Source organism: Arachis hypogaea, chromosome 16 (genome assembly GCF_003086295.3).
Source record: "Arachis hypogaea cultivar Tifrunner chromosome 16, arahy.Tifrunner.gnm2.J5K5, whole genome shotgun sequence".
NCBI classification, from domain to species: domain Eukaryota; kingdom Viridiplantae; phylum Streptophyta; class Magnoliopsida; order Fabales; family Fabaceae; genus Arachis; species Arachis hypogaea.
The window spans coordinates 15,129,440-15,156,274 of NC_092051.1; the positions used below are offsets into that span (position 1 = coordinate 15,129,440).

At 36.2% G+C, this 26,835-nt stretch overlaps 1 protein-coding gene across 9 annotated transcripts; it reads left to right on the plus strand.

Annotated features, from left to right (window-relative positions):
* The first annotated feature begins 19,866 nt into the window (after window positions 1–19,866).
* LOC112757986 (tRNA (guanine(37)-N(1))-methyltransferase 2) lies at window positions 19,867–26,832 on the plus strand. 9 transcript variants are annotated; one of them, XR_011873928.1, is made up of 13 exons: window positions 19,867–20,430; window positions 21,747–21,903; window positions 22,040–22,137; window positions 22,320–22,424; window positions 22,794–22,854; window positions 23,108–23,183; window positions 23,703–24,240; window positions 24,321–24,440; window positions 24,649–24,807; window positions 24,990–25,096; window positions 25,293–25,367; window positions 25,474–25,677; window positions 26,567–26,832. XR_011873928.1 is itself a non-coding variant. In XM_072219878.1 (12 exons), the coding sequence occupies exons 2-12, from the start codon at window positions 21,803–21,805 to the stop codon at window positions 25,531–25,533; spliced, it is 1,500 nt and encodes a 499-aa protein (XP_072075979.1). In that variant the 5' UTR covers window positions 19,867–20,430; window positions 21,747–21,802; the 3' UTR covers window positions 25,534–25,905. The 9 variants fall into 9 exon arrangements, 2 of the variants coding, with proteins under 2 accessions (XP_072075979.1, XP_072075980.1); XR_011873932.1 differs by having other exon boundaries at window positions 23,715–24,240; XR_011873933.1 differs by having other exon boundaries at window positions 23,108–23,171; window positions 23,715–24,240.
* The last annotated feature ends 3 nt before the right edge of the window (window positions 26,833–26,835 follow it).

The window sequence follows — 26,835 nt, forward strand, 5'->3', positions numbered from 1 at the left end:
TGCCATTATGTTCATGTTGAAAACTCAAAATGAATATTTAATCTCAATATTATTTGTTATTTCATGTTGTTTCTGTTGATGAACAGTGGTTCTTGACAATCAAGATCTAAAGGCTTCTTGCTAGATGACATATCCAGACTACACAATCTACAAACCCTGTGAGATAAGTAGATTATTTTGCGTTTAAGGCAAAGTTATTGTGTACCCGTATTTCAGATTTGTTGAGTTGATCCTATTTTCATAGTTCATAAAAAACATGGTATAATTCCAATGTGTAATTCTCATGTTCAACACTGTTGAGTTGGAAATCAGTAAAAATGTATAAATCCATGGGGAAAGATATTCTTTATATGATATATTCATGATGCTGTTTTTTTTTCCAATGGTAGTGGAGTAATCTTTGTCAAGAAATTACTCCCATTATGGTAAAAGAGCTAACCAAGGTTGAAACTAGCCTAAGAAGGTATTAGGGAAGTTGAGGCCATCACTTGAGTAAATTGAAACTTTGGAATTAGGGAGATCAAGGGGATCTTTGAAACATCCCATGAACATTCTATTTCTCATTGGCAGTAATACATGCATTGTATTAATTCTTGTTAGAATTCTGGTCTAGTAAATCATGTTGAAAGGTGGAATGGTTGCTTCTTAGTATGTAGAAAGTTCATGATAGGCTCTCTCAGCATCAAGAGAACACAAAGTCAGCGATTATCAAAGCACCTCATCTAGGAGCATTAAAAAATAGAATTTAATAACTAAAGGTAAAAATATAAGCAAATACAATATTTTAGTGAAAACTGCATAAATAAAGATAAAATTTTGGAACAAGGAAAAAGCATAGTTCTCCAACAGAGAATTGTCTATCGAAATTTGTCCACCAGAAAAAACAACAATCTGTCGGAAGTGCTGAGGATCTTTTGCAATAGCTGCATGAACATCGAGAACTAGTATTACAACCTGTTTGATTTTTTTAATTAAAAAAAGGAAGATGAATCACTGATAATTCCAGTAAATTTATCCTATTCCAGAAAGCAAAATTTTGGTGTATTAAAATGAATTTACTTTAGTATGAATGCAATCTATATCCTGCAGTATGAACATAGTAGTGTTACCATGCGCTATCTGGTGACTAGAAGATCGTGCGATCCTAAACTCCTGTTAAAAAATAGAACCAAACAAATTTTTCAGTACATCACTTTCAAAGAATCAAATAGAGACTAACCTTAAGGAATGATGAATACCAACACATCTCTTGACAAGAATTTAAAGCAGCAACATTCATTGTGTATAGACTGCGAGTTTATAGTGGTGGTGTTTGTTTAAGAGTATGTAGTATTAACTCTTGACAAGAATCTTTCAGTATTTTGACAGTTAAAAATAACTAAAAATATATTTTAACTCTTATCTTCTTCATAGAGTGTCATCTTCTCATTCGTCTAGCTTGTAATGGGATCCTCAGTACCGCCAGTGCCTCCATCCACATACTGTTGGCCAGCACCAACAATCAGAACTAAAGCCCCCTTACCATGGTCATGATTGCACTGGTGAACTCTTGTGTATTTTGGCATTCTTGCTTCTCACCCACAGTCGTGCTTCTCAGTGACACTAGCTTCATTGCTTGAGGTTTTTACTTATCTCTGTTATGCTTCAGGTAGATGCAGTTTCCTGCCTTGTAGCATTTTTGCTATGTATCTGATCTTCTCTCTCTTCCAGGGGTTCCACCGATCACTCCATCCATATCTACAGAAGTATTCTGTATTCTCTTCGTTTTCAAGAGTTCTCTGCATAGCCTTTAATTGCCCTGTTTGCTTAGCAAAGAGTACTTGCATCTCCTCAGTAGTGGAATAAAATGCCAGTAGTTGTATTTCCCTGCATACATCAATGAGCTTCAGTGGCAAAATCAAAGCATAATGCAGGTGTAGATGTTGCCTCATAAAGTTAAAGTGCCAATCAGCATTTAATACAAACAGTGCATGCTGCAGATGTTAACCAACAGGACTCCTAAACAAGCTGATTAACTTAGCATGAATGACTATCAACAGATGAATACTAGGATCTGCATTTTTACTGCAATGAATTTTGAGTATCCTTCTAATAAATACAACAAAAACTATCAGCCGTGGGTCCTACTTTTATTTAGGCTCAATTGTTTGCTAATTGCTTCATATTCTTTTAGATGTTATACATCCTTATTTCTTCATATTTTCAGGATAGCTAAATCCATTCAGAATCTATTGTAATGTTCACATAGCATAATATACACACTAGTTATAATTCTAATTAGAAGTCATAGAATTCCGCTCCTGTCTATTTTAATCACCAATTTAAGAAAAATGTTATGTAACTGTAAGCAAGCCAAAGAATTACAATATTCAAGTAAAGTAGCCCATGCTTCGATGTCCTCTAATATTTTTTTCTACATACAGATTCATTCTTACATAACTTTCAAACTATCAGTTGTTCGTGATCATATTAAACAGAACAACTTGTTCCTTTACCAAAGCATAAGTCTTTCCTTGGCACCTTTTAATCTCCTCCTCATCAAAATCTAGATCCCTGCATTGTGGCATTTATCTCAAGCTTAAGAATAGAAACTTTATCCATGCTTCTTCTCGAGCTTCCTGCTAACAACAGCACAAATTTTTCAGTTTCACATAAAGAAACTTCACCACCAAAAGAAAATAAGATGCTAAAATAAATAAATAAAAGATAGAAGAGAATAGGGGGGATATTGAATTAAGAAAGATGAAGCAACTTATTAATTAGAATTTCCTCAGTCTAGCAAAATAAATAAGATACTGTCAACTCTGAAGTCTCACGGAAATAAGTCATTAAAGTAACACAATCGGTGGAAAAGCAGACATCATTAAAACACACCTTTATACAAAACATTCTTGGAACATGAAATTCCGATATCTACTTTTCACTGTCAAGCTCTTTGCTTAATCTTCTTGTTTCCTCTTCAAGTTCTTCTATTTTCTGCTCTATGATTTGCATTTTTCGATCAGCGAGATAGTAACCAAATCCAAAATATGAAATGGGACATAATACACACACAAAAACCATATGATTACCTTGTTTGATTGCAGTGGTCAGCTTCTCCTCATGCAATTCAGTTTTCAACTGGCGAACCTCATTATCAAACACAACCATCTTTTGCCTAGTATCCTCCTACAACAAAATGGACGAAGGCACAAACCTATTTATGAAATACACAAGTTATCGGCCATTGTAGGCTAAACATAAGCAAACATACCAGTTTGGACCTAAGGTTTCAACTAACAAACACCTTTCTCTTCTCTAACTCCTACAACATACAGAAAGAATGACAAGCTTATAAAGCTTCAAAAGCAAAGGGAGTTACAGTTTTTTTTAGCGACAAAAACTTCAATAGTAAAAGTTTTTCATACACTTAGACAAAGATTTAAAGGCATGCATAACAAGATAATAAGACAACAACTTTGACCAAGCGCGTATCTAAAACTAGTTAAGGAGATGGATAGGCTAAATTTATAATCACTAGCAGAGCAATGATATTGGAATATTACAGCACAATAGATTTATCAGAAGCAACACATTTTTCCAAGGAAGTACAATGTGGACTGATTAGATACAATAACGATTCAGAAAAGAAGGTGAAAAAAGAAACAACCATTCTCTGCATAAAACACAAGAAATCAAATTACACAAAGAAAAAATTACATGAAAATCCAACACCAATTACTAACAGACACAATAACCTCGGAAATCCAGTAATCAGCAAATCAATTTGAAAAATAAATAGGTATATCAAATCAATTGCTAAACCCTAAACCAGCAAGCAGACGCCAAGGAGATGGCTGTGAAGTGCGAAACTGCGAACAGAGTATTACTTACCGGCGGCGAGGTGGAAGGCGAGCGACGGCGATGAGAGAGGACGCGACACCGGCGAACAGAGAGAAGGCGTGTTCGGCGAACGACAGACCACATTTTGGGGGTACTGCAATGGGGTTCGCGCAGCCCCCGCAGACGGTTTGACCACTGTACACCGCGTCGTTGTCATCGCCGAACTCGCCTTCTCTCTGTTCGCGGTGTCGCGTCCTCTCTCGTCGCCGTCGCTCGCCTTCCACCTCGCCGCCGGTAAGTAATACTCTGTTCGCAGTTTCGCACTTCACAGCCATCTCCTTGGCGTCTGCTTGCTGGTTTAGGGTTTAGCAATTGATTTATGATAATACCTGTTATTTGTTTCAAATTGATTTGCTGATTAGCTGGATTTTCCGAGGTTATTGTGTGCTGGTTAAGTAATTGTGTGCTGGATTTTCATGTAATTTTTCTGTAGTAATTTGACTTTCTGTTTAGCGGGGGCTACCGGAGATGCCAGAGTACCTTGTTGGTTATTTCCAATTAACATAGGTTTTTTTTTTTTTTTTTTAGATAGCGCTTGGTCAAGTTTTTGTCTTATTATTTGTTATGCATGCCTTTAATCTTTGTCTAAGTAGTTGAAAAACTTTTTACTATTTGAGTTTTGTCGCTAAAGTAAAAAACTGTACTCCTTTGCTTTTGAAGCTTATAACTGTATTCTTTTGTATGTTGTAGGGTTAGAAGAGAAAGGTTTTGTTAGTTGAAACTTAGGTCCAAACTGTATGGTTTTGCTTTGTTTGCCTACAATGGCCGATACTTGTGTATTTCATAATAGGTTTGTGCCTTCGTTCCATTTTGTTGTAGGAGGATACTAGGCAAAAGATGGTTGTGTTTGATATGAGGTTCGCCAGTTGAAAACTGAATTGCATGAGGAGAAGCTGACCACTGGCAAATCAACAAAGGTAATCATATGGTTTTGTGTGTGTATTATGTCCCATTTTCATATTTTGGATTTGGTTACTATCTCGCTGATCGAAAATGCAAATTCATAGAGCAGAAAATAGAAGAACTTGAAGAGGAAACAAAAGATTAAGCAAAGAGCTTGACAGTGAAAAGGTAGAATCGGAATTTCATGTTCCAAGAATGTTTTTGTATAAAGGTGTTTGTTTAATGATGTCTGCTTTCCACCGATTGCTGTTACTGTTAATGACTTATTTCCGTGAGACTTCAGAGTGACAGTATCTTATTATATGTGCTAGACTGAGAAATTCTAATTAATAAGTTGCTTCATCTTTCTAATTCAATATCCCCCCTATTCTCTTCTATCTTTTTATTTATTTATTTTTAGCTCTTATTTTTCTTTTTGGTGTGAAGTTTCTTTTGTGAAACTGAAATATTTGTTGCTGTTTGTTAGCAGGAAGCTCGAGAAGAAGCATGGATAAAGTTTCTATTCTTAAGTTGAGATAATGCCACAATGCGGATCTAGATTTTGAGAGGAGGAGATTAAAGGTGCCAAGGAAAGACTTATGCTTTGGTAAGGAACAAGTTGTTTCTGTTTAATATGATCACGAACAACTGTAGTTTGAAAGTTATGTAAGAATGAATCTGTATGTAGAAAAAAATATTAGAGGACATCGAAGCATGGGCTACTTTACTGAATATTGTAATTCTTTGGCTTGCTTTACAGTTTACATATAACATTTTTTCTTAAATTGGTGATTAAAATAGACAGGAGCGGGAATTCTATGACTCTTATTAGAATTATCACTAGTGTGTATATTATGGTTATGTGAACATTACTATCATAGATTCTGAATGGATTTTAGCTATCCTGAAAATATGAAGAATAAAGGATGTATAAACATCTAAAAGAATATGAAAGCAATTAGCAAAGCAATTGAGCCTAAATAAAAGTAGGACCACGGCTGAATAGTTTTTGTTGTATTTATTAGAATGGACTACTCAACAATGTCATTGCAGTAAAAATTGCAGATCCTAGTATTCATCTGTTGGATATGTCATTCATGCTAAGTTAATCAGCTTTGTTTAGGAGTCCATGTGGTTAACATGCTGCAGCGATGCACTGTTTGTATTAAATGCTGATTGGCACTTTAATTATGAGGCAACATCTACACTGCATTATGCTTTATTTTGCCACTGAAGCTCATTGATGTCATGCAGGGAATACAACTACATGCATTTTATTCCACTACTGAGAGATGCAAGTACTCTTTGCTAAGAACAGGAGCAATAAGGCTATGCAGAGAACTCTTGAAAACGAAGAGAATTACGAGAATACTTCTGTAGATATGGATGGAGTGATCGGTGGAACCCTGGAAGAGAGAGAAGAGTCAGGATACTATAGCAAAAATGCTACAAAGGCAGGATGAACTGCATCTACACTGAAGCATAACAGAGATCAAGTAAAAACCTCAAGCAATGAAGCTAGTGTCACTGAGAAGCACGACTGTGAGGTGAGAAGTCCAAGAATGCCAAAATACACAAGAGTTCACCAGTGCAGATCATGACCATGATGTAAGAGGTGGCTTTAGTTCTGATATTGATGGTGCTGGCACAACAGCTATGATGGATGGAGGCACTGGCGGTACTGAGGATCCCATTACAAGCTAGACCGAATGAGGAAGATGACACCTCTACTGAAGAAGATAAGAGTTAAATATATTTTAGTTATTTTAACTGTCAAAATACTGAAAAGATTCTTGTCAAGATTAATACTACATACTCTTAAACAAAACACCACCACTTAAACTCGCAGTCTATACAATGAATGTTGCTGCTTTAAATTCTTGTCAGAGATGTGTTGGTATTCATCATTCCCTTAAGGTTAGTCTCTATTTGTTCTTTGAAAGGTGTACTGAAAAATTTGTTTGGTTTCTATTTTTTACAGGAGTTTAGGATCGCACGATCTTAGTCACCAGATAGCGCATGGTAACACTACTATGTTCATACTGCAGGATATAGATTGCATTCATACTAAGGTAAATTCATTAATACACCAAAATTTTGCTTTCTGGAATAGGAAATTTACTGGAATTATCAGTGATTCATCTTCCTTTTTTTAATTAAAAAAATCAAACAGGTTGTAATACTAGTTCTCGATGTTCATGCAGCTATTGCAAAGATCCTCAGCACTTCCGACAGATTGTTGTTTTTCTGGTGGACAAATTTCGGATAGACAATTCTCTGTTGGAGAACTATGCTTTTTTCCTGTTCCAAAATTTATCTTTATTTATGCAGTTTCACTAAAATATTGTATTTGCTTATATTTTTACCTTTAGTTATTAAATTCTATTTTTTAATGCTCTAGATGAGGTGCTTTGATAATTCGCTGACTTTGTGTTCTCTTGAATGCTGAGAGAGCCTATCATGAACTTTCTACAATACTAGAAGCAACCATTCCACCTTTCAACATGATTTAACTAGACCAGAATTCTAACAAGAATTAATACAATGCATGTATTACTGCCAATGAGAATAGAATGTTCATGGGATGTTTCAAAGATCCCCTTGATCTCCTAATTCCAAAGTTTCAATTTACTCAAGTGATGGCCTCAACTTCCTAATACCTTCTTAGGCTAGTTTCAACCTTGGTTAGCTTTTACAAATGGGAGTAATTTCTTGACAAAGATTATCCACTACCATTGGAAAAAAAAACAGCATCATGAATATATCATATAAAGAATATCTTTCCCCATGGATTTTATACATTTTTACTGATTTCCAACTCAACAGTGTTGAACATGAGAATTACACATTGGAATTATACCATGTGTTTTATGAACTATGAAAATAGGATCAACTCAACAAATCTGAAATACGGGTACACAATAACTTTGCCTTAAACGCAAAATAATCTACTTATCTCACAGGGTTTGTAGATTGTGTAGTTGGATATGTCATCTAGCAAGAAGCCCTTTAGATCTTGATTGTCAAGACCACTGTTCATCAACAGAAACAACATGAAATAACAAATAATATTGAGATTAAATATTCATTTTGAGTTTTCACATGAACATAATGGCATCATGCCCTAGTGGTACAAACTTCTTTGTCAAGTGCAGAGTGGAGTTGATATGGACGTTCAAAAATGGAACATAGAAAGGGATGTTTTCATAAACCAAAGCAAAGCAAAGCAAACCAAAACTTAAACTTCCCAAATGATTTAGGAAAACATTGTCTGAAAACCAAAATAAATTAACAGGATCTGATTGTAAGTTTTGTGTGGGCAGAGACACCTATAACCATTGGCTTCTAATTTGTTACTTAAGGAGCTATGTGGTAAAGGGGAAAAAAGAAATGATATTTGGTTTTGTAACAAAAAGAAAAGACTGCATGAATAAGCAGGTAACCATTAAGCTAAGATGCCACTAAATGTCTGTACAACAAAATGTATAATAAAACCTAAGAATAAGGATAATAAGAAATTACAGTCCATCAATGAGCCATTTGCTGCTACTCTTGTTTAGCTGGCAGTCTGCTCCAATCCATGGATGTTGTTGAGGAACACAAGGATCACCATTCCACCCATACTGAAGGAGCCCCAAAGCCTTCTTTAATGTTTGTAAAGCCTTAACTAGAATAAAAGAACAATGATCAACTAGCAAAACTTAAAAGACTTGATTCACCATAAACTAATTCACGATTATTATTTATTATAGTGCATAAATTGGAGAAAAATGAATGAAATAGCATCATAAAGAAATACTAAGCTTGAACATTTCCTGACAAGCAGATACCCAAAGAATGACAATAGCAATATAGGAACACTAGGATGAGAAAGATACTAAAATAAATTATTGACAATGTGTCTTATATTAGGAAGTACCAGTACGTAGGACCTAAACCAATTCCATGCTGCAATCTGAATTAGTAAAACACCCAAAAAATTGAATGACTTCAGATTTATTGATTAATTAGACCAAAAAGAAATAAAGAAAGAAACCAGGGAACTGTATAATTCTGCATCACTAAAAATACAGGTCCTAGCTATGTGTTATGTTATTGCTAACTTGCCAAGAAGAACCTAAGACAAATCCTGAATGCATATAAGAGGCCATACAGAGACATTCATAAGGAAAGCTATATGCAATTATGTATTAACGAAGTAAATTTTAAAAAGAGTTATCTGAAAATTTTATCACAAGAAGAGATGTACCTGCTCACTATGTTCCTGGGGAAAGTAATGAACAAGACTTCCCACTTGAGGCAAAGAGACAAGAGGGCCAGCACAAGCATGCCACAGTTCTGAATTCAAAGTCTTTCTCACAGAAAAGCAACGTGTTGACCTCGGAGCTCTTCTGCATTTTCTATAAAAGTATTTGGAAATCCATCAGCAAAAGACTGGAGAACCATAAATTAGTCAGCTTTTAAATTTTCTTTTCCTAAACGACACATGAAGAAACATCAAAACATAATAACTATGTTAAGGGGAAGACAAGTAAAGACTAATACACATTGTTAATAAGCCAAAATCTGAAATAAAATGAATGTTCATTCTGTTAAGTTCAGAGCATAGCCAAATGAGAACTGGGGTGAAGTGATGAGCATAGATGGGAAAATGAGAGGGAATAATACACAAGCAGTTCATTGTTTTGCAAGAATTCAGAGAATTGGGAATGAATTTGTATTTGAACTATAGACTCTTGAGTTTATGGCTTTATGCAGATCAATATATCATTTAATTTATTTTCTATCTTTTATTGTTCATATAAGACATAGTTTCCACTATCACATCAGTGAGACTCAATTCCAATCAAAACCATATACTGTTTCAATATATAAATGGTTGATTTGATGAAAGCTTGTTCATATAATGTAAATTTTAATGTTGTATTTGCTTGCTCTTCTCGGATCAAAGATGCCGAATAGAGTTCATTAAAAAAATAAATGAATAAACTAACATGATTCTTCTAATATGCTAAAGTAAGCTATAGACTTTAGATAGCTTAAAGAACTCCTACAATCAGTTCCTTTTTCTTTTTTTAATCAAAGCTTCTTTTCATCATATCTGTTAATTAAAAAATATGATTCTTTTTTCTTTTTCTTTTTTTCTTTTTCTTTTTCCTTTTTCTTTTCAAGAAAGCAAAATAAGCTCATCCAAATATTCAATTACCATTGAAATCGCTTGAATAGGAGTCAATACACAATTAATTAATACTTCCCTTAATGAGACCCCAATTCCAGGCAAAATAGCAACCCCAGAAGCTCCAGCAACAATCTTTCACATTGATACTTAAGTTTTTCATTTTGTCAAAATTAACAACAACTAATATAAATCACAGAAATTAAATCAAATTACATTAATTACAAAAATCACAACAATGCTATAATAATTAAAATCACAAAAATCACAGGGATGGAATTACTAGAAGGGAGAGGCTTATGACGGTGATGAAGAACGAGAAAGACGGTGACGCTCTCTGGAACGCACAAGATGGTGACGCTCTCTGATGCTTCTCCTCGGCTGGATGAGGCGCGCGCGAAAGCTGCAGTGACCTTGGCAAGGCGCCGTGAAGGAAGCTTCTTTGTCTTCTTTACCGAGAAAGCTTCTTTGTCTCCTACTGGGAGTACACCTGCAGCTGAAGCAAGCAACACTGCCAATGAAGCACCCCAAGTGGTTAAAGCTCCTCCTAGTGCAGGTATCTAAAATCCTCCTCATGTGGCTGTTACAGACAACTTTTCACCACCAGTGGCTGCACCCCAAGCTACCGAGATTGACTTATCCCAACCAAACTATGGTGGAACACAAGACGAGGTAAAAATTCTTCCTACCATTTGTTTTTTACTTTTTTGTCATTGCTCCTTGTTCACACTAATTCAAACTAGTTTCCTAACTTTACTCAGGCACCACCACCAACAACAAAAAGGCTACATAAATTACCAACTAAAAGGAGGAACTCACCACTACCAGTAACTGCTTCTGTTGATCCCATGCAAGGAACAAGTGCAGCAACATCTTTTAGATTAGCAAATTTTCTGAAGTTTGTTCCAACTATAGGATTCAAAGCACCAAGGAAGAAAACCACTAAATAATTGGATGTACTAGTTGCTGATGTTTGATTACATATGGAATTTGAGAATTAGTTTTTTTTTTGGGTTATTTCCGTTCAAGAATAGTACATAACCAGACTGTATGGTTCTTTACTTTTGGTAGTAAATACTTTAGAATCCTTTAAACTTGGAGATCTTCTTGTGTTTCTTTCTGGTGGCTGTATTATAGTGTTTATCATTATGTGGTCTATTGACAGTGTGTTACATTGACAATGTATTAATTATAATTAAAATCTGCTATCAGTTTACTTGTTCTATTCATTCAGTTTGGTTATTATTTTTGTAATCTATCTACACAAACCACACCAATAATCCAAGGAGTGCCCGTAAATTCATAAACAAATACTTTCAAACACAATTGTTGCATTTTTACCATCACAATTCACAACTAAGACAACAACTAACAAAGAAAAAAAAGCAGCAATCCTAACATTTGTATTATATATTTTATGGGTCCTTAATTCAGCCTCCAAATTGCCGATCCTCAAAGCAAAACTGACGCTCACTTCTTCATTGTTATATGCTGTAGCGCTTTTCAATTTCCCATTATCATCTTCTACAACGCCTGCCCATCGAAAAAATTTACACCATCTTTTTTCATTACTCTGTTAGCAGCAAATTTAACAGTTAGCATAAAAAAACTCGACAACAATTCTTAAAGACGCACTCACGTTGTAATTCGAGCATCCGAAGAAGGATTTATTTGGGTGGGTATCCGTTCCAGACCATCGGAGCACAGGACGTTTCCTACACCCACACCGCTCTGGCACTCGCGAGGCTCTACTCCGACTTGACGTCCTTGTCGTTGATCGAATAAAACTCCAGTCTCCTTCATTTGCACGTCCAACCATCATTCTAACCAGCATAGCAACTTGGGTGCGCTACTTCTGTAGTTAGGGTTAAAAGGGGATCGGGACCACATTGGGTTAAACACTTTCAATTTCCATGTCATGTAACCGTTAGCCACTCCAGCCTAGCAATCATTTGCCAGGACACTCTCGCCGAAAAGCAGCTTAGACGGAAAAATGGAAAAGGACCAACTTGGTGTATTTTTTTTCAATCTCGATAACATAAGTAGTGCAATTAGGAAGTCAGGACCAAATCGGTACATTTCGTGAATCTCAGGGATCAATTTGGGATTTAACTCCATATTTTATATAGGATTTAGCTAATATGTGTCTTTAGAGCACATGATAAACTTACCATTTTTTTTTTCAAAGGTAAAAGTCATTCATTAAAAGGCAAATGAATAGAGTGTTCAAACAGGAACGAACTAAAGAATTGGGAATCTCCCATTAACATTCAACATTAGGAATAAAGAAAATGCTAACAACTTGAAGAGTACACTTGAGACGCGATCCAATTACAACCAAGTTATCACTCCGTTGGTCAAGGGTCTCCAAAATTTGCATTTCTCCATCCAATTCATGCGCTAATTTTGCTGCAACTGTCCAAATCTTCACCGTCGGTGTCTGCATTTTCTCAAAAGTGATGAGGTTTTTGGATTTCCAGCATCCCCAGCAAATAATCGCCGCTATGTCAAGCTTCTTCCTTCTCTCTGCATCTCTATTTAGCGCAACCATTAATCTGAACCACCAATCAAAGAAGGTGCCAGGTACAGTCGGAAGAGGCACGACGGTGCTCAAGGCGTGCTACAGTTTGACATTCCACGAGGCAATGGCAGACCGATTCAACTTGTTTGCAGCACGGGCAAATAGTAGTTGTGGTTGGGAATCGTTGGTGTAGCTTCTCCATCATGAACAGACTCTCATGTAGTGCTTTTTGGATAAAATTTTTTATTTTATTTTGAATTTTCAGCCTCCAAAGTCCATTTCAAACTGAGTTCTGTTGCATATATGGAGAGGGCGTAGATTAACACTAACATGAAGAAATTAGTAAGCAATTTTATACATGATAAACATATCATTAATAGAAGGTTTTAATTTTTTTATTTAATAGATATAAAACAAATGCATTGAAAATCTAAGTTTTTTGTATTTTTAATAAAAAAAATTTCAATTTGTAATCTTAACCTATGTTCTTAGAGCACATGATAAATAAAACTAATTTATACATTATAAATTGTTATTATAGTTGAACTACAATTAAATTAATTAAATTATTTTTTTTGGTGGAAAGAGAGGGCAAAGTCCCAAAACAAAAAACACAAACTAACAGAAAGATCTTGTCCTTTCTTAGCAAGTAAATCTGCTACCATATTTCCTTCACGAAGAGTATGATTCCACACTACATTTTGAAGACGTCGGGCAAGAATCCTAATATCATCAATGAGCATGTTGCACGGGTGGACAGAAGAACAACCTTCTTTTATGAAGTTAATTGCCGTCCAAGAGTCTGACTCCACTACAATTTTTTGAAACCCATTTGCATTTGCAATTTGAAGTCCTTTAATAACAGCCCATAACTCAACATGAGTTATAGAGAAATTTCTAATATTGCAAGAGAAACCCATCACAAATATGCCTAGGTGGTCTCTAAACACACCTCCACAAGTTGCATTGCTATTTTGGGCATACAAAGACCCATCAACATTTAGTTTGAGGTAATGTTCTGGAGGGGGTTCCACCGAATTAGACGCTCGGATCTCACCTGCTGATTCTTGTGGTGAGACCATTGAGTCTCAAGATTTATGATCTCTTCACTTCTAGCTTTTATTGACAGGGAGACAGTGGCTAGTTGAATATGCTTTCCTTCAAAGATTAACTTATTACGCGAGAACCAAAGAGCTGAGATGGCTACTCCAAACAAGCAAATACCACTCATCCTTCTCTGAAATGTTGCTGCAAATTCAATCCCTAGTATTCAGGTTGAAGAAATCATGTATTCCTCTTTGTCTTAGAAGCCGATACCAAACATCCTTAGCAAAGGGACAATCTCTCAATACATGTAAAGTTGTTTCTTTGGCATTGTTGCATCTTGGACAATCAGCTGTGTTAGTTAAATGTCTTCTTGCTCTCTCTGTATTCATTAGGATTGCTTGGTGAGCAACTAACCAGAGAAAGGTGCGGATATGTTCTGGACCTTTCCAATTCCAGATAAGTTTGAAAACTCGATCTGGAGGAGACTGAACCTCAGTGATAGACTTGTAGGTCGATTTCAGGCTGAAACACCCGTCATGTGTGTTTGCCCAAGCAATGCAATCCGCTTCTTTCCACGGAGATGGGGGTGCCATGGCCATGATCCTTGTAACCATTGACTCTGGAAGCCATTCCTTTAGCTTATCTTCATCCCATGCCCCTGACACATTAAGGAAGTCTATTAGAGATGATTCTAATTCACCAAGAAAAATTACCTGAGTGGTGTGTTGTTGCAAGCTGTCCAAATTAGGCACCCAATTGTGCTCCCAAAATTTAATTTGAGATCCATCTCCGATATGCCAAATAGAGTTCTTTTCGACATCATGCCAAGCGGATACAATCCCTTTCCACAGATTTGACATGCTACTCTTCCTATTGACTCTCGAGAGGATGTCACTACCGCACTTGTACTTGGATCTTAGCACTCTGGCCCAAAGGGAGTCTTTATTTGCAACAAGACCCCATCCTAATTTCATCATAAAGGAGTGATTAACATCCTTAGCATGTTTCAATCCTAGGCCCCCCGAGACCTTTGGTTTGTTGATCCTATCCCAACTTAGGAGATGAACTTTCTTGGTCTGCTCTGTGTCGCTCCAAAGAAAATTCCTGCATTTACGATCAATCAAATTACAAGTATATGTGGGTAAAATAGCAGTTTGCATAGTATAACTAAGAAGAGAAAAAAGAACAGATTTCACCAAAGTTGTTCTTCCTGCTAGAGACAGGACAGAGGCTTTCCAGTTGTTGAGTCAAGAATTCATCTTGTTAATGACATTCTTGTATGTATCCTTAGAAACTTTGGAATGTAATATAGGAACCCCAAGATATTTACCCAAATCATCAGTCCTAGAAAAATTTAAAGTGTTGCTAATCTCCTCTCTTATAGTATGACCCACATTATTAGAGAAGAAAATTCGTGTCTTTTCGTTGTCAACTTTTTACCAGAACTTTTACAAAATTCTTCCAGCACTTTATTAATAATTTCTGCTTGTCGCACATCCGCCTCCGCGAACAAAATCAAGTCATCAGCAAAACATAGATGAGATAAGGCCGGCCCGTCTTTATTTAGCTTGATAGGTTTCCAAAATTGATGATCACAAGTTGCGCTAATAAGTTGGGATAACCTTTCTATACAGAGCACAAAAATATAGGGGAAAAGGAGGTCACCTTGCCGGATCCTTCTAGAGGGGATGAACTCCTCTAAGGCCTCTCCATTCCATAGAACCCTCATTTTTGCAGTTGTGATACAATTGCAGACCAAGTTAATAAAGAGCAGAGGTAAGCCAATGTCCGAAAGAGTGTCCCTGATGAAACTCCATTTAATTCTGTCATATGCTTTTTCCAGATCAATTTTAATAGCCATCCATCCTTTCATGCCTTTTTTGCCTCGCATGGAGTGGATAACTTCCTGGGTGATGATAATATTGTCTGAGGTGTGTCTTCCAGGGACAAAGCTTGCCTGAGTAGGCTTTACCAATTTTTCCATAACCTGTCGAAGCCTATTTGTCAGGATTTTGGTAATAATTTTATACGACACATTGCATAAACTGATGGGTCTCATCTACTTGAGGTTCGTGACCGGCTCAACCATAGTGATTAGCGTTATCAAGGTCTCATTGAGCTTGCCAATGTCCTGAGGGTTCCTGAATATATTTTCAACTAGCCTGCATAGATCTAGTCCACTATGTTCCATTTACTTTGGTAGAAGATTGCTTGAATGCCATCTCTCCCGGGGGCTTTGAGGCTGCTCATGCTAAAGACAACATTTTTAATTTCTTGAGGCATCACAAAGCTACCAATACGCTACATATCATCATTAGACAAGGTAGGAAAACCATTATTAAGAATAAAAGGATAATCTAGTAAGTTATAAAAAAAGGCAAGAATATAAGGATGTAGCCATATTTTCAAGAATGGATAAATCAGAAATCCAAACACCATCATCATTTTGTAAGGATACAATTTTATTTCTTCTTCTTCGAGCCATGGTTGATCCGTGAAAAATATTTAGTATTTCTATCTCCCATGTCAATCCATTTGCATCTTGCTTTTTGGTACCAAAGTATCTCTTCTTGATTGAGAATATTCTCATATTCTTTCCAAAGTCTCTCTTGAAGTTCTTCAAGGAAACGGTTGCTGTTAGAATTGAGGTTCGAAGTTATGCCTTGAAGCCGCCTAAGAATCTTACTTTTACTTCTTTGGATATTTCCAAAGACATTATGATTCCAAGTCTTGAGGGTCTCCTGAAAATCATTAACTCCATTAGCCCAAAAGTTTTGAATCTTCCAATTTGTACGCACCATATTCTCAAAGTCAGGATGTGTTAGCCACGCCGCCAAGAATCTAAAAGGCCTCCTCCTTCTATTTGGAGGAGTAGTAGGAGCAGCTGGAGGAGAAGGAGGCAGTGGTCAAATTTAAACATAGGGAGATGCTTAATTCTGGCATCTGGAAACAGAATATGCCAATCAAGATTGCTCAAACTCTGATCTAACCTTTCTACTAGACTTCCTCTTTTCCAAGTAAAAGGCTACCCAGAATACCCGAGATCAATCAGGCCACATTCAGAAAGGCAGTTTCGGAAGTCAGGGCATGCTCTTCGATTATTATCAGTGGAACCCCCTTTCCTCTCAAAATCATGGAGTATAGCATTGAAGTCCCCTAACAAACACCAAGGCATACTATTACATGTATTTAGAGCGCATAAATAATTCCAGAGCTCCTTGCGAAAATTTCTATTTGGACTACCATACACAGCAGTAAAAGTCCAAGGCGCAATGTCTCTCCCAGTTATCTTCATGTGTATAAATTGCATATGGTGGTGTAGAATATCAACCTTCCAGGCTCCAGTATCCCATAGGCACCATATACCACCCGAAAAGCCTCTCGCCTCTTTAATAAAACACCTGTCAAACCCAATTTTTTTCTAATTTTATGTTCTCTGTCACCACTGACATGGGTCTCTAAAAGAACAATAAAAGTTGCTTCATACTCTTTTTTAATCTCTCTAATAAGGGTAGGAAAGGATTTACAGCCCACACCTCTACAATTCCAGACAATCAAATTCATTATAAACAAGGATGAGAAAAAAAAAAAGAAGTTATTAGAGACCCACCTTACTCCTGGGTGTTAACCCTTCCGGTAGCATTGATCCTTTCCGGATTAATCCGAACTCCTTCCATATGGTGCATGCTGGATTCACCTATGTGGATATTTGGTGGCTTATCTAGCAGCATCTTACTTTTCTGGCCCCCTTCCCCCATCTCTGACGTCTCCTCATCTTGCCGAAAAAAGGGGTTTTGATTGAGAAAATTGTTTCTAACCACAAAGGTTTCTAGAAAGTTTTTTGCCATCTTTGAAGTTTCGAAGCCTCCCTTTGCTCCTTTTGGATTCTCCTCAAATCTTTCAACATCTCTCTTTCCATGGCCTCTTTTTCGTTATTTCTGGAAGCAAAACGTGGCACCATAGCAAGCTCCTTTGACTTATCATTCAAACTAGTTGATGGATCTCCTACCTTATTTTTATTTTTGGCAATCTTATTTGAAGGGTTAGGCCCATTTTTTGAAGAAGGCCCTTTTTTGTTAGCTTGTGAATTTTTTCCTGCTCCTGGCCTGAGGATTTTTCTTTGAATATGGTTCACCACAATTTGATTCTTGTGGGCTTTTTGGATATCTTTTTCTTTTAGCCCAATATGCATGTCTTCACAATGGGAAGGCTCTTCATGCATCACGTTATTATGCTCCACATTAATGTCTTCAAAATCTTCCTCATTTAAAGCATCAAATCTGGAACCATTCTCCATGGGTTGGCTGTTATTAGTATTCTTCCTTTCCATACTAGTGTGAGTTTCCTTATTTAAGGATGATCCCTTAATTCTCGCCGCACTATTTTCATGTTTCCTTCTTACTTGCCTTCTTACCAACATCCACGGGCCAAATTCTGGCGGGTTTTGGTTATTTTTTTTGAAAGATTTAATTCCGAAACTACTCCTTGATTGTTGCTTGGTTCATGATCAACACCGGAAACCTGAGTTGTTTCAGTACCTTTCATCTCAGCGACGGTGTTAACTTCTATTCCTCCCATCTCTTCCGCGGTGTTATTTTCATGGTGATTGTTGTCATTACTAACAGGGGATTCAAGGCAATGTTCTGCCCTATGACCATATCTTCCACAAGAGAAACAGATGAGGTGTAAACCTTCATACTCAATATTGAGAGTAGTTTCTGGGACAGAGATTTTGGGCACCAGCTTTTTTGATCGATTTCCACGCATATTCTAGCAAATTTTCCGCGAGAGTGAATAGACGTTGTACGATCAATCTTTAACATGGTTTCGATAGCAGAACCAACTCTTGATAGAAAACGATGATTATAATTCAATAGGTAGATTAGGAATACGGATCCATGCTGCAATTTTTTTGACTACATTTTCGGATGAGAGGAAGAAAGGTCTCCATCTTTGGACAATAAGGTAGTGGCCCACGATCATCCATGGTCCTCCAGTAAGTGCATGTGAATAGTCTTCCTCCTCTGAAAAATGAACAAGATAATAATCACGATCCATATCAATAACATTGATCTTACCTTTTCTGACCTAATCTCTATTGAGACGTTGTTCCAGAATTTCAAGATGGACTCTCTTCCCCATGACTTTAACGATCAACGCCGCGTGCCAAGGTTTGTACCATTCGTCAAATTCTTCTTTAGAAACATGGATCACCGGACATGGATTAAAGGGCTTATCTCCTTTCGGCACCTCCTCTTCATACTTGTACCACCGGTCTTCGGGGTCCGATGCATCTTCATCAACATCATCAAGAGCCTCAACCATGGGACCAGCTGGAGTCAATAATGAGTCCTTGTAGGATGCCTTAAGAGTAGGTATGATCTCAGGGATATTTTCTACACTCATATCCATACTTTTTCTGGGTTGATTTAGATCAACTTCATCACGGCTTTTGACCTTTTCAGTACTTCTTTGCATAAGATCCTCCACTTGTGGAGGAATCCTAAGAGAGCGTTCTAGATTTTCCATTTACTTCCTATAGTAGGATATTGTAAAAGAGTTGAATAAATCGTCTCTTGTTAAATTAATTAAATTATTAAACTAATAAATTAGTAGTTAGAGTAGTTTGGTGAATAGTTTGATTTTTAAAACCTTAATTAATGCTAATTGAGTACAAAAATTTTAAGCTTTATGAATTTTATTTTCTCAATAAACGACGTTTTAATAAAAGATTGAGAATATTTAGTTTGCATTTTTATGTTTTAGTATTTTTTTAAAATTTTTATAAAAAAATAATAAATAAAAATAAAAAATAAAATTTAAATTTTTTTATAAAATTAAAAGAATTAAAAAATAAAATAAAATATATACAAAATTATATTTATTTTTTTATATATTTTAATAAAATTTTAGGATAATATTCAATTATTAAATTTTATAGTGTTTTTTAAAATTTTGGAAGCAGACTATAAGCATGGCCCAGAATTAATACGCCGTTTTTTTTAATTAAAGAAACACAAAATGTAAAAGCCTTAGAATAGCCTCGGACTCCATCTCTTCACGTCTCTACAGTTAGTCCGTTATTCTTCTTCGTTTTTGCAGAGTCATAGCGTCGCCACCGCTGTTGCAAGAGCCTCTTTTGTTCTCGCTGTGAAAGGTGCACAATGTGTCCCTATCTGTTATGTTCAATATTTTGAAAATTGGTTTGAACCGATCGAAACAAAAACTGTTGGCAAACACGGTTTGGACAGAAGACAAAACCATCAAATTTAAAAATTGAAGTTGGATCGCCAAACCGGCCAGAAACTAGACTGTTGAATCGAACCGTGACCCAGTCGGTTTTTGAAATTTGGCAAAAAAACGCTGCGTTTTCCTTTCAGCAGCTGAAAGGAACCCTAGTCAATGAGTCACCCACAGACCCACTCACCCCTCTGACCCACTATCGATCCTCCAGCCCTCCACTCTCACCTCTCGCTCTCAGTAGTCAGTTCTCACGTCTCCAGTCTCCACCTCGAGCTTCCGGCAGAGAAGAGAACTCGAACGCAGCTTGGAGGAAGCACCGAAGCAGCCCTCCATCTCGTCGCCGTTCTTCAACGTCCAGCCACCGCCGCCGTCCGCATTGCTACAGCTTCGGCTCAACGTCGCCCTTGTTCGCCGCGCGGCAGCCTCGTTTTTGTTCAAGCTTCTGCCTCTGTTTTTTGGCCAACCCTTGTTCTGCCCTTTTTGGCCAACTCTTGCTCTGCCTTGTTCGAGCTGCTTAGCCCTCTGCTCAGCCCTCTACGCCGCGTGTTCGAGCCTCTGTTCCGCCGCCTTTCAGCCACCGTTCCGCCGTTGTTCAGCCTCCGTTCAGCCATTTCTGTCGCGTTTTAAAGCCCCTCCCTCTCCCTGTACTGTTTGAATTCCAGGACTGCTCCATCCTAGGGTGATTTTTTTTCCTTCTTCTTATTCTTTCTTGTATTAATTATTCAGTTATTGTTTTATTTTATTGTTGTTTTCATTATTAGTATGTTTTTCTAGTTCTTATTTTGTTGTTGGTTTGCTGTAGTTTAAAATTTTAATTGTTCTTGTTATTTTGATTCAGTTTTAATTGATCTTTTTCTTAATTTGTTAATTTGATAAATTATTATTTTGGTGTTGTTCTTGACCTTTTGATTGTTATATTGTGTTTTGCTGTTGTTGATTTAATAAATTGTTCATTGAGTGGAAGATGAAAACCTGCCATGCTAAAACTGCTCCTGCCATGTTAAACCTACCATGTTAAAACTGCTCCTATTGGTTTAGTATGGCTCAATCCCTGCTTCCAAAGAGATTCTACCACCATGCTTGGACCTTCTCTCTAAGGTTGGCCCTGTGATGATTATGGATGTAAATCTTGTGACCCACTTTAGAAATTAACTTTTCAGTTTCTTTTTTAAATTGAATGTCGAAATTTTGTTTGTTGATGTGTGAATATATTCTTTCATATTCCTCACTAAGTCGTAGTGATCTGTATGCCTTTGATCCCATAGCCTTTGTTAGTTATTGTTGCATATTGGTAGATAGAAGGCATCAAATTTTGTGACATATGGTAGTAACTAGTAAGTAGAGTAGTTTATTCGTTTCTTTTCTTTTAGAGATATGTCAGATAGAACAATGTATATACTTTTGAAAACCAAATTGTTTCTTTTGAACCAAAATTTGGGTGATTACTCTTTTCTAAATATGCAAGCAATTCTGTCTAGTTGGCTATGAAAGCTTTCATTTTCTTTCTAGTATTAGTTCATGTTGTAAATGACCTTGTTTTGCAAACAAAACAGTTGTGAAGTTACTGTGAAACGGTGGCGTGGAATAGTCTCTCGCTCTTTCTCTAATTTATTTTCTATTTTTTACTTTGGAAAAAAAAACATATTAGGTATTTCCTTTGATTGGAATGTAGAAGATAATACATCTTTCTATGGTTTTATTCTTTATTGTAACAAATTTTGAATAATTGTTGTTAGTTAATATGGGAACCTTGCTGTTAGTTATTTTATTTATTATTTTATTATAAATGCGGTTATTTCGGTTGAACTACGGTTGAACCGGTTGGACAAATAAACCAGTAACTAGAACGGTTCAATGACCGGTTCGGTTTTCAGAACCTTGGTTATGTTGTTCTTTTCATCCTGTCCTATTTAATCTCTCATTGTTAATGGGCAACGAGGGTGTTTGGTGCAATAATTTTATTAGGGCGTCTAAGTCTGGTGTTTCTGTCTTTAGATAAAGCTTGATTTTATTCTACCACTTATATTCATCAAGCTTAATCTTGGAACTGCATGATGTTGTTGGATGAGAGTGAGTTTGATGTCCACTTGAAGCTTTGGGTGCTTCGAATTCCTTGCCAACATTGCAAACTCGCCACTCGAATACTCAATGGGTATTCCCCCAATTCTCTCTCTGTCTCTTCATTTGTGTGTGTGTGTGTGTGTTTTTTGTGTTTGTGTATTTGTACGTTTTGCAGCTTTTTTATATTCCAAATTAGAATTTGAGTTTGGTTCGTTGTGATTGTGCAGTTACATGCTTGATAAGCCCCGGGTTAAACCCATCACTGAGGACCTGACATCTCGTAAAAACCGTTACATTATTCTCTCCGAGAAAGTTCAGAACCAAGGTATGAATCTATGTTTTAGGCAATGAATGAGTTGAAATTCTGCACTGATGTTTAGGTATGAGCTTGTGAATATATATAATTTGTGTTCATGAAAAATGATTATGAATTGTATTTGTTTTGCACTATCTAATAATGAATTTTGGTGAACTTCTTATTGCTGACTTGATTTGGATGTGGAGCAGATTTATCCGATATTCCGAAGGAAAAACTCGATGAGCTTAAGGGCTTGTGTGAGATTGAAGTTGTGCCTTACTCATTAACATTAGGGTATTCATATTGGAGTGCTGGTGAGTGCCACTGTTCTCTTGAAGCATGCTGCATAGGCTATGGCAATTATTACATGGGCCATGGTTCAAAAAACTCTTTATTAGGACTACATTAATCAGATATTAAACAATTAAAATTTTTTGTACTTCAAATTCGCTATCAAATATCATCTCTTAAGTATTGGCATACCAAGTTTGCATGGACCAATTCTTTCCTTTCCGATCTGATTTCTGAAAAACATGCACTTTTACATTTATGCTAGGTAATGTTTTCACAGGATCAGCATTCATACGATGCTCTCTTTGTAATGATTGAATTGTTTTATATGTTGCCCCTTTCTTTCTTCCTGCTCATGTTTATGACCACCTGACAAATATCTTTGTTGATAGATCACGTGCTTAAGCAGATACTGCCTGCTGGATTTGAGGTTCCCTCATCCTTTGAAACAATAGTTAAGTATTTATTTCATTTTTTTCCCTGGTATCTTCTTGTATGGCTATATTACTATAATGATTCTGATTCTGATTCTACTGTTCTTTGATGTGTGTATATCCATCCAATTTTGCATGTTCTTTGAAATGAGCTAAAAGCATATTCTTTTTTAGTTGTTAAACATTTATTCTTTCAGGGTGGGGTTGTAACTTCTTAAATTTTATTAGTTGGTCAGTCACTAATGCTAAGCTAACATTTGTCCTACTAATGCAGGTCAAATTGCCCATTTAAACTTACACGAGGAATTACTTCCCTACAAAGATGTTATTGCAAAGGTTATTTTTGATGTATGTTTTCTTACTTCCGGCTTTAGTTTTAGCTTTTACTTTTCAGTTACTTTTTCTATTTACATCCACTAGATGAAATAGTTACACTTAATTGTTAGATACTTCTGCCCTTTTCATCTTCTTTGGGAATAGCACTTTTGTTAGATACTTTTGTTTAGGTATATGAACATAATGCTTGCTGCAGTATCAAAGTTATGAAATTTATGATGCATCCTTTCTAGGTAACATTTTTCTATTTTGAAAAGTAGGCTTTGAATCCTCTGTTCTATTGGATGTGATGGCCTTATTTTATTGCTGCTGTCTTCATATCTCTGTGTTGCTTCATGCTTATATGAAGCAAACTGAATTTTTATTTTTACCAACAATGGATAATACAATAATGTCTGTTTGTATGTTTGAATGGCATGGCCTTTGTGACATAGACGTCCATTCAGTTATTCATCCACAAACTCGGTCTTTATAGTGTCAAGCATATTGTTTTATTTATACATATTTCTCCTATTATTGTTCATGTTTTAGCTATTTATGCAGAAAAACTATCCAAGAATCAAAACCGTTGTTAATAAAGTGGGAACTATTACAAATGAATTTCGTGTTCCAGAATTTGAAGTTTTAGCAGGAGAACATGATATGGTTACAGAAGTGAAGCAATATGGTGCCACTTTTAAGCTTGATTACAGTTTGGTTTATTGGAATTCTAGATTGGAACATGAACATAAAAGATTGGTTTCTCTGTTCCAACCTGGAGAGATCATTTGCGATATGTTTGCGGGTATAGGTCCTTTTGCAATTCCTGCAGCCCAAAAAGGATGCCTAGTCTATGCAAATGATTTGAATCCAGATAGCATTCACTATCTGAGGATCAATGCTAAAGTCAACAAGGTCGAAGATCGCATATATGCATACAACACAGATGCTAGAAAATTCATCTCCCAGCTGATGGAGGTGCCAACTTCTGAGGTTAAATTAGAATGTAATGTTCCAAGTCTGAATACATGTGAGTCATGCAACACAAAAGATGATGTTGAAACAAGTGTAGAAACTGCCTTGCTAATTGGTAATATCTTTACAGGATATAACTGCAAATACTGGTTTGATATCTTAACATGTTACCTAACACTGATATTTTTCTTGCAGTTGATAGAAAGGGCATAGGAGATCACAATAACAACAGTTTAGAGGATGTAGAATGTTCATCAAAGCATGATGATACATCTGTAACTTCTGCTAAGAGATCTTCTAGTAGTTCCCATGAAGGTATTCTTGATACCACTGTGACACCCCAGGATATCACTAGTACAGTGGCTACCTGATCTTATAGTCTCAAAATAATTCTGCAATTTCTGTTCTGGAAATAAAGAAATTTAACCTTGTTGAACAGTGCCCTTTCTTAGTGAGAAACAAAGTATTCAAAATACTCTGTAAGATTGAAATTAAAGCCTGATAAAGTTGTTTTTGTTTACAGAGAATGGAAAGACTCATGGAACTGATAGCTTTGAAGGTAGTGGGAAAAGAGGAAGCCAAAACAAGAGAATGAGAGGTTCCGAGTTCACTGACACAAAAACTTGGGAGCATATTGACCACGTAATAATGAACCTACCAGCATCAGCTGTTCAGTTTCTAGGTACAGATGGAGTGATGTCGTTGGACATAATGTAACTTATTTTTTTAAAGGAACTTTCGTGCAAGACTCTTGTTGTCTTCCTATGCTAGGAGTTTCGTAACTCATTCTTTGCTTTGCAAAAAACTCTCATTATCTTTGAGATTTATTGGCAGATATCTGACTTAAAAAAAATGTTCTGCCAGATGTATTTAGGGGATTAATCCAGAGGAAATATTGGAAAGGAAATCTACCATGGGTCCACTGCTATTGCTTCATTAGAGCAACTGAAACTCCAGAGACGATAATAGCTGTGAGTTCCTTCTACTAATGGTATTTCCCATTTTCTTTTTCCTATGTTTGGTAAGAATATCAATGATTTCACTGACTTGTGGTATTTGTTTTGCCCATTCGGGTGGCTTAGGAGCCTGGATTTTGTAAGAAGTTCAGTGGACACTGATCAAACTCTTACTTCACTTAGACAGTTAATTTTGAACTTAATTTCGCAGGTGGTAGAGTCTGCTTTGAGTGCCTGTATACAAGAACCAATATTTGATCGGGTTAGGGATGTAGCTCCAAACAAGGTATCAGTATTCAGTACTATAGATCACTGCTATTCTTCTATTTGATTTGTGTTTGTAGAAACTATAAAATATCTGTATTCATGGTCTTTTTCTGTTTACTTTGCAGGCAATGTTTTGTTTAAGCTTCAGGTTGCCAGAAGCATGCTGTAGGGAAGATGATCAATAACAAGAGCATGCTTTCTTGATGCTGCTGAAGAGATATTAGCTTTGAGTGATTTATTACTCTAGTTCTTCGGGTGTAACAGGGCCATGCCATGCTATCTGACTCAGAAAAGCGTAGTTAAAAGTGAAAATCAGCAAAATGGAATAGGTCACTCTTCAAATTGTTTCCTTTTCCTCTTTTCCCTCTTCACACACACACACACACACACACACACTAACTAACTAACTAACTATAGGGGCTTGTTGATTCTTCTAGAAAGAAGTTCTTAGCTTGCCTAATCATATGTTGTGATGAATTGGTGACTGTTTTTGAGCAATGATTAAAGCTGTAGATATTTCCCCAGTTATATGAGAGTTAGTATTTTACAGCATCCTACTTTAAGTTCTCAAGCTTTCCTTTGTGCTTGATAAACAATGTTGGGATTTAAGTTCGGGCAGTGTTTTACTTAATTATTATGCTCTGTTGTGTTTCCAACGCTATTGCCCTTTCTTATTATTAGGAAAGTTGGAGTTTTTGTTCTTGGAAGTTATATGAGAACACTTATCTCCATACTATGCAGCTTTGTCTTTGGTAGTTATTGCTCTCAATTTGGAATTATGTGCTGTCAAGGACCAAAAAAGAAAAGAAATTACGAGTAATTATCAAGTTTAAGCAAATAAAACTTTCACAACTTATCTTAGCCACTATCTCCGATGAAAAGAAGCCTAGCAAAAAGGAGTAATATCTTATTATCTCATATTGCTTTATTTCTTTCGGCTGAAAAAATATATAACTAAATCTTACTTGGTATGCATACTCTGCTAATGGAGGATTAGATTTTGAAGCAGGTTAAATATTTAAGTGGTCTCAATTGATTCAGATGAAAATGCAAAATAATAAGAAAGGAGAAATCAAAGATGTGAGAACATAGTGGATTATACAAGTAGACTAGTTTATACTTGGTTTATCTTAGTCTATTAATCAGAAGCTCCAATTCAAAATGTCATGCATGCTTTTAATGATTAGTTGTTGATTCGTTAATTGTTGCAATTGGCAGGCCACTGTGGAGGAAGAAGCTTCTTTGTCTTCTTTACCAGAGAGGAGAGGCGAGATTGAAGAGAAGAGAGGGAGATACAAAGTGATATGAAGGGAAGAGATTGAAGAGAAGAGAGGGAGATACAAAGTGATATGAAGGGAAGGGATATGTGAGAAACCCAGCAAATCAAAGAACAAATAATTTTTTTTAGTATTTTTTAGATTTGTTTAATTTTTTTGGTATGAATGATTATTAAGATTTATGGAGAGACAAATAATTTTATTAAATGT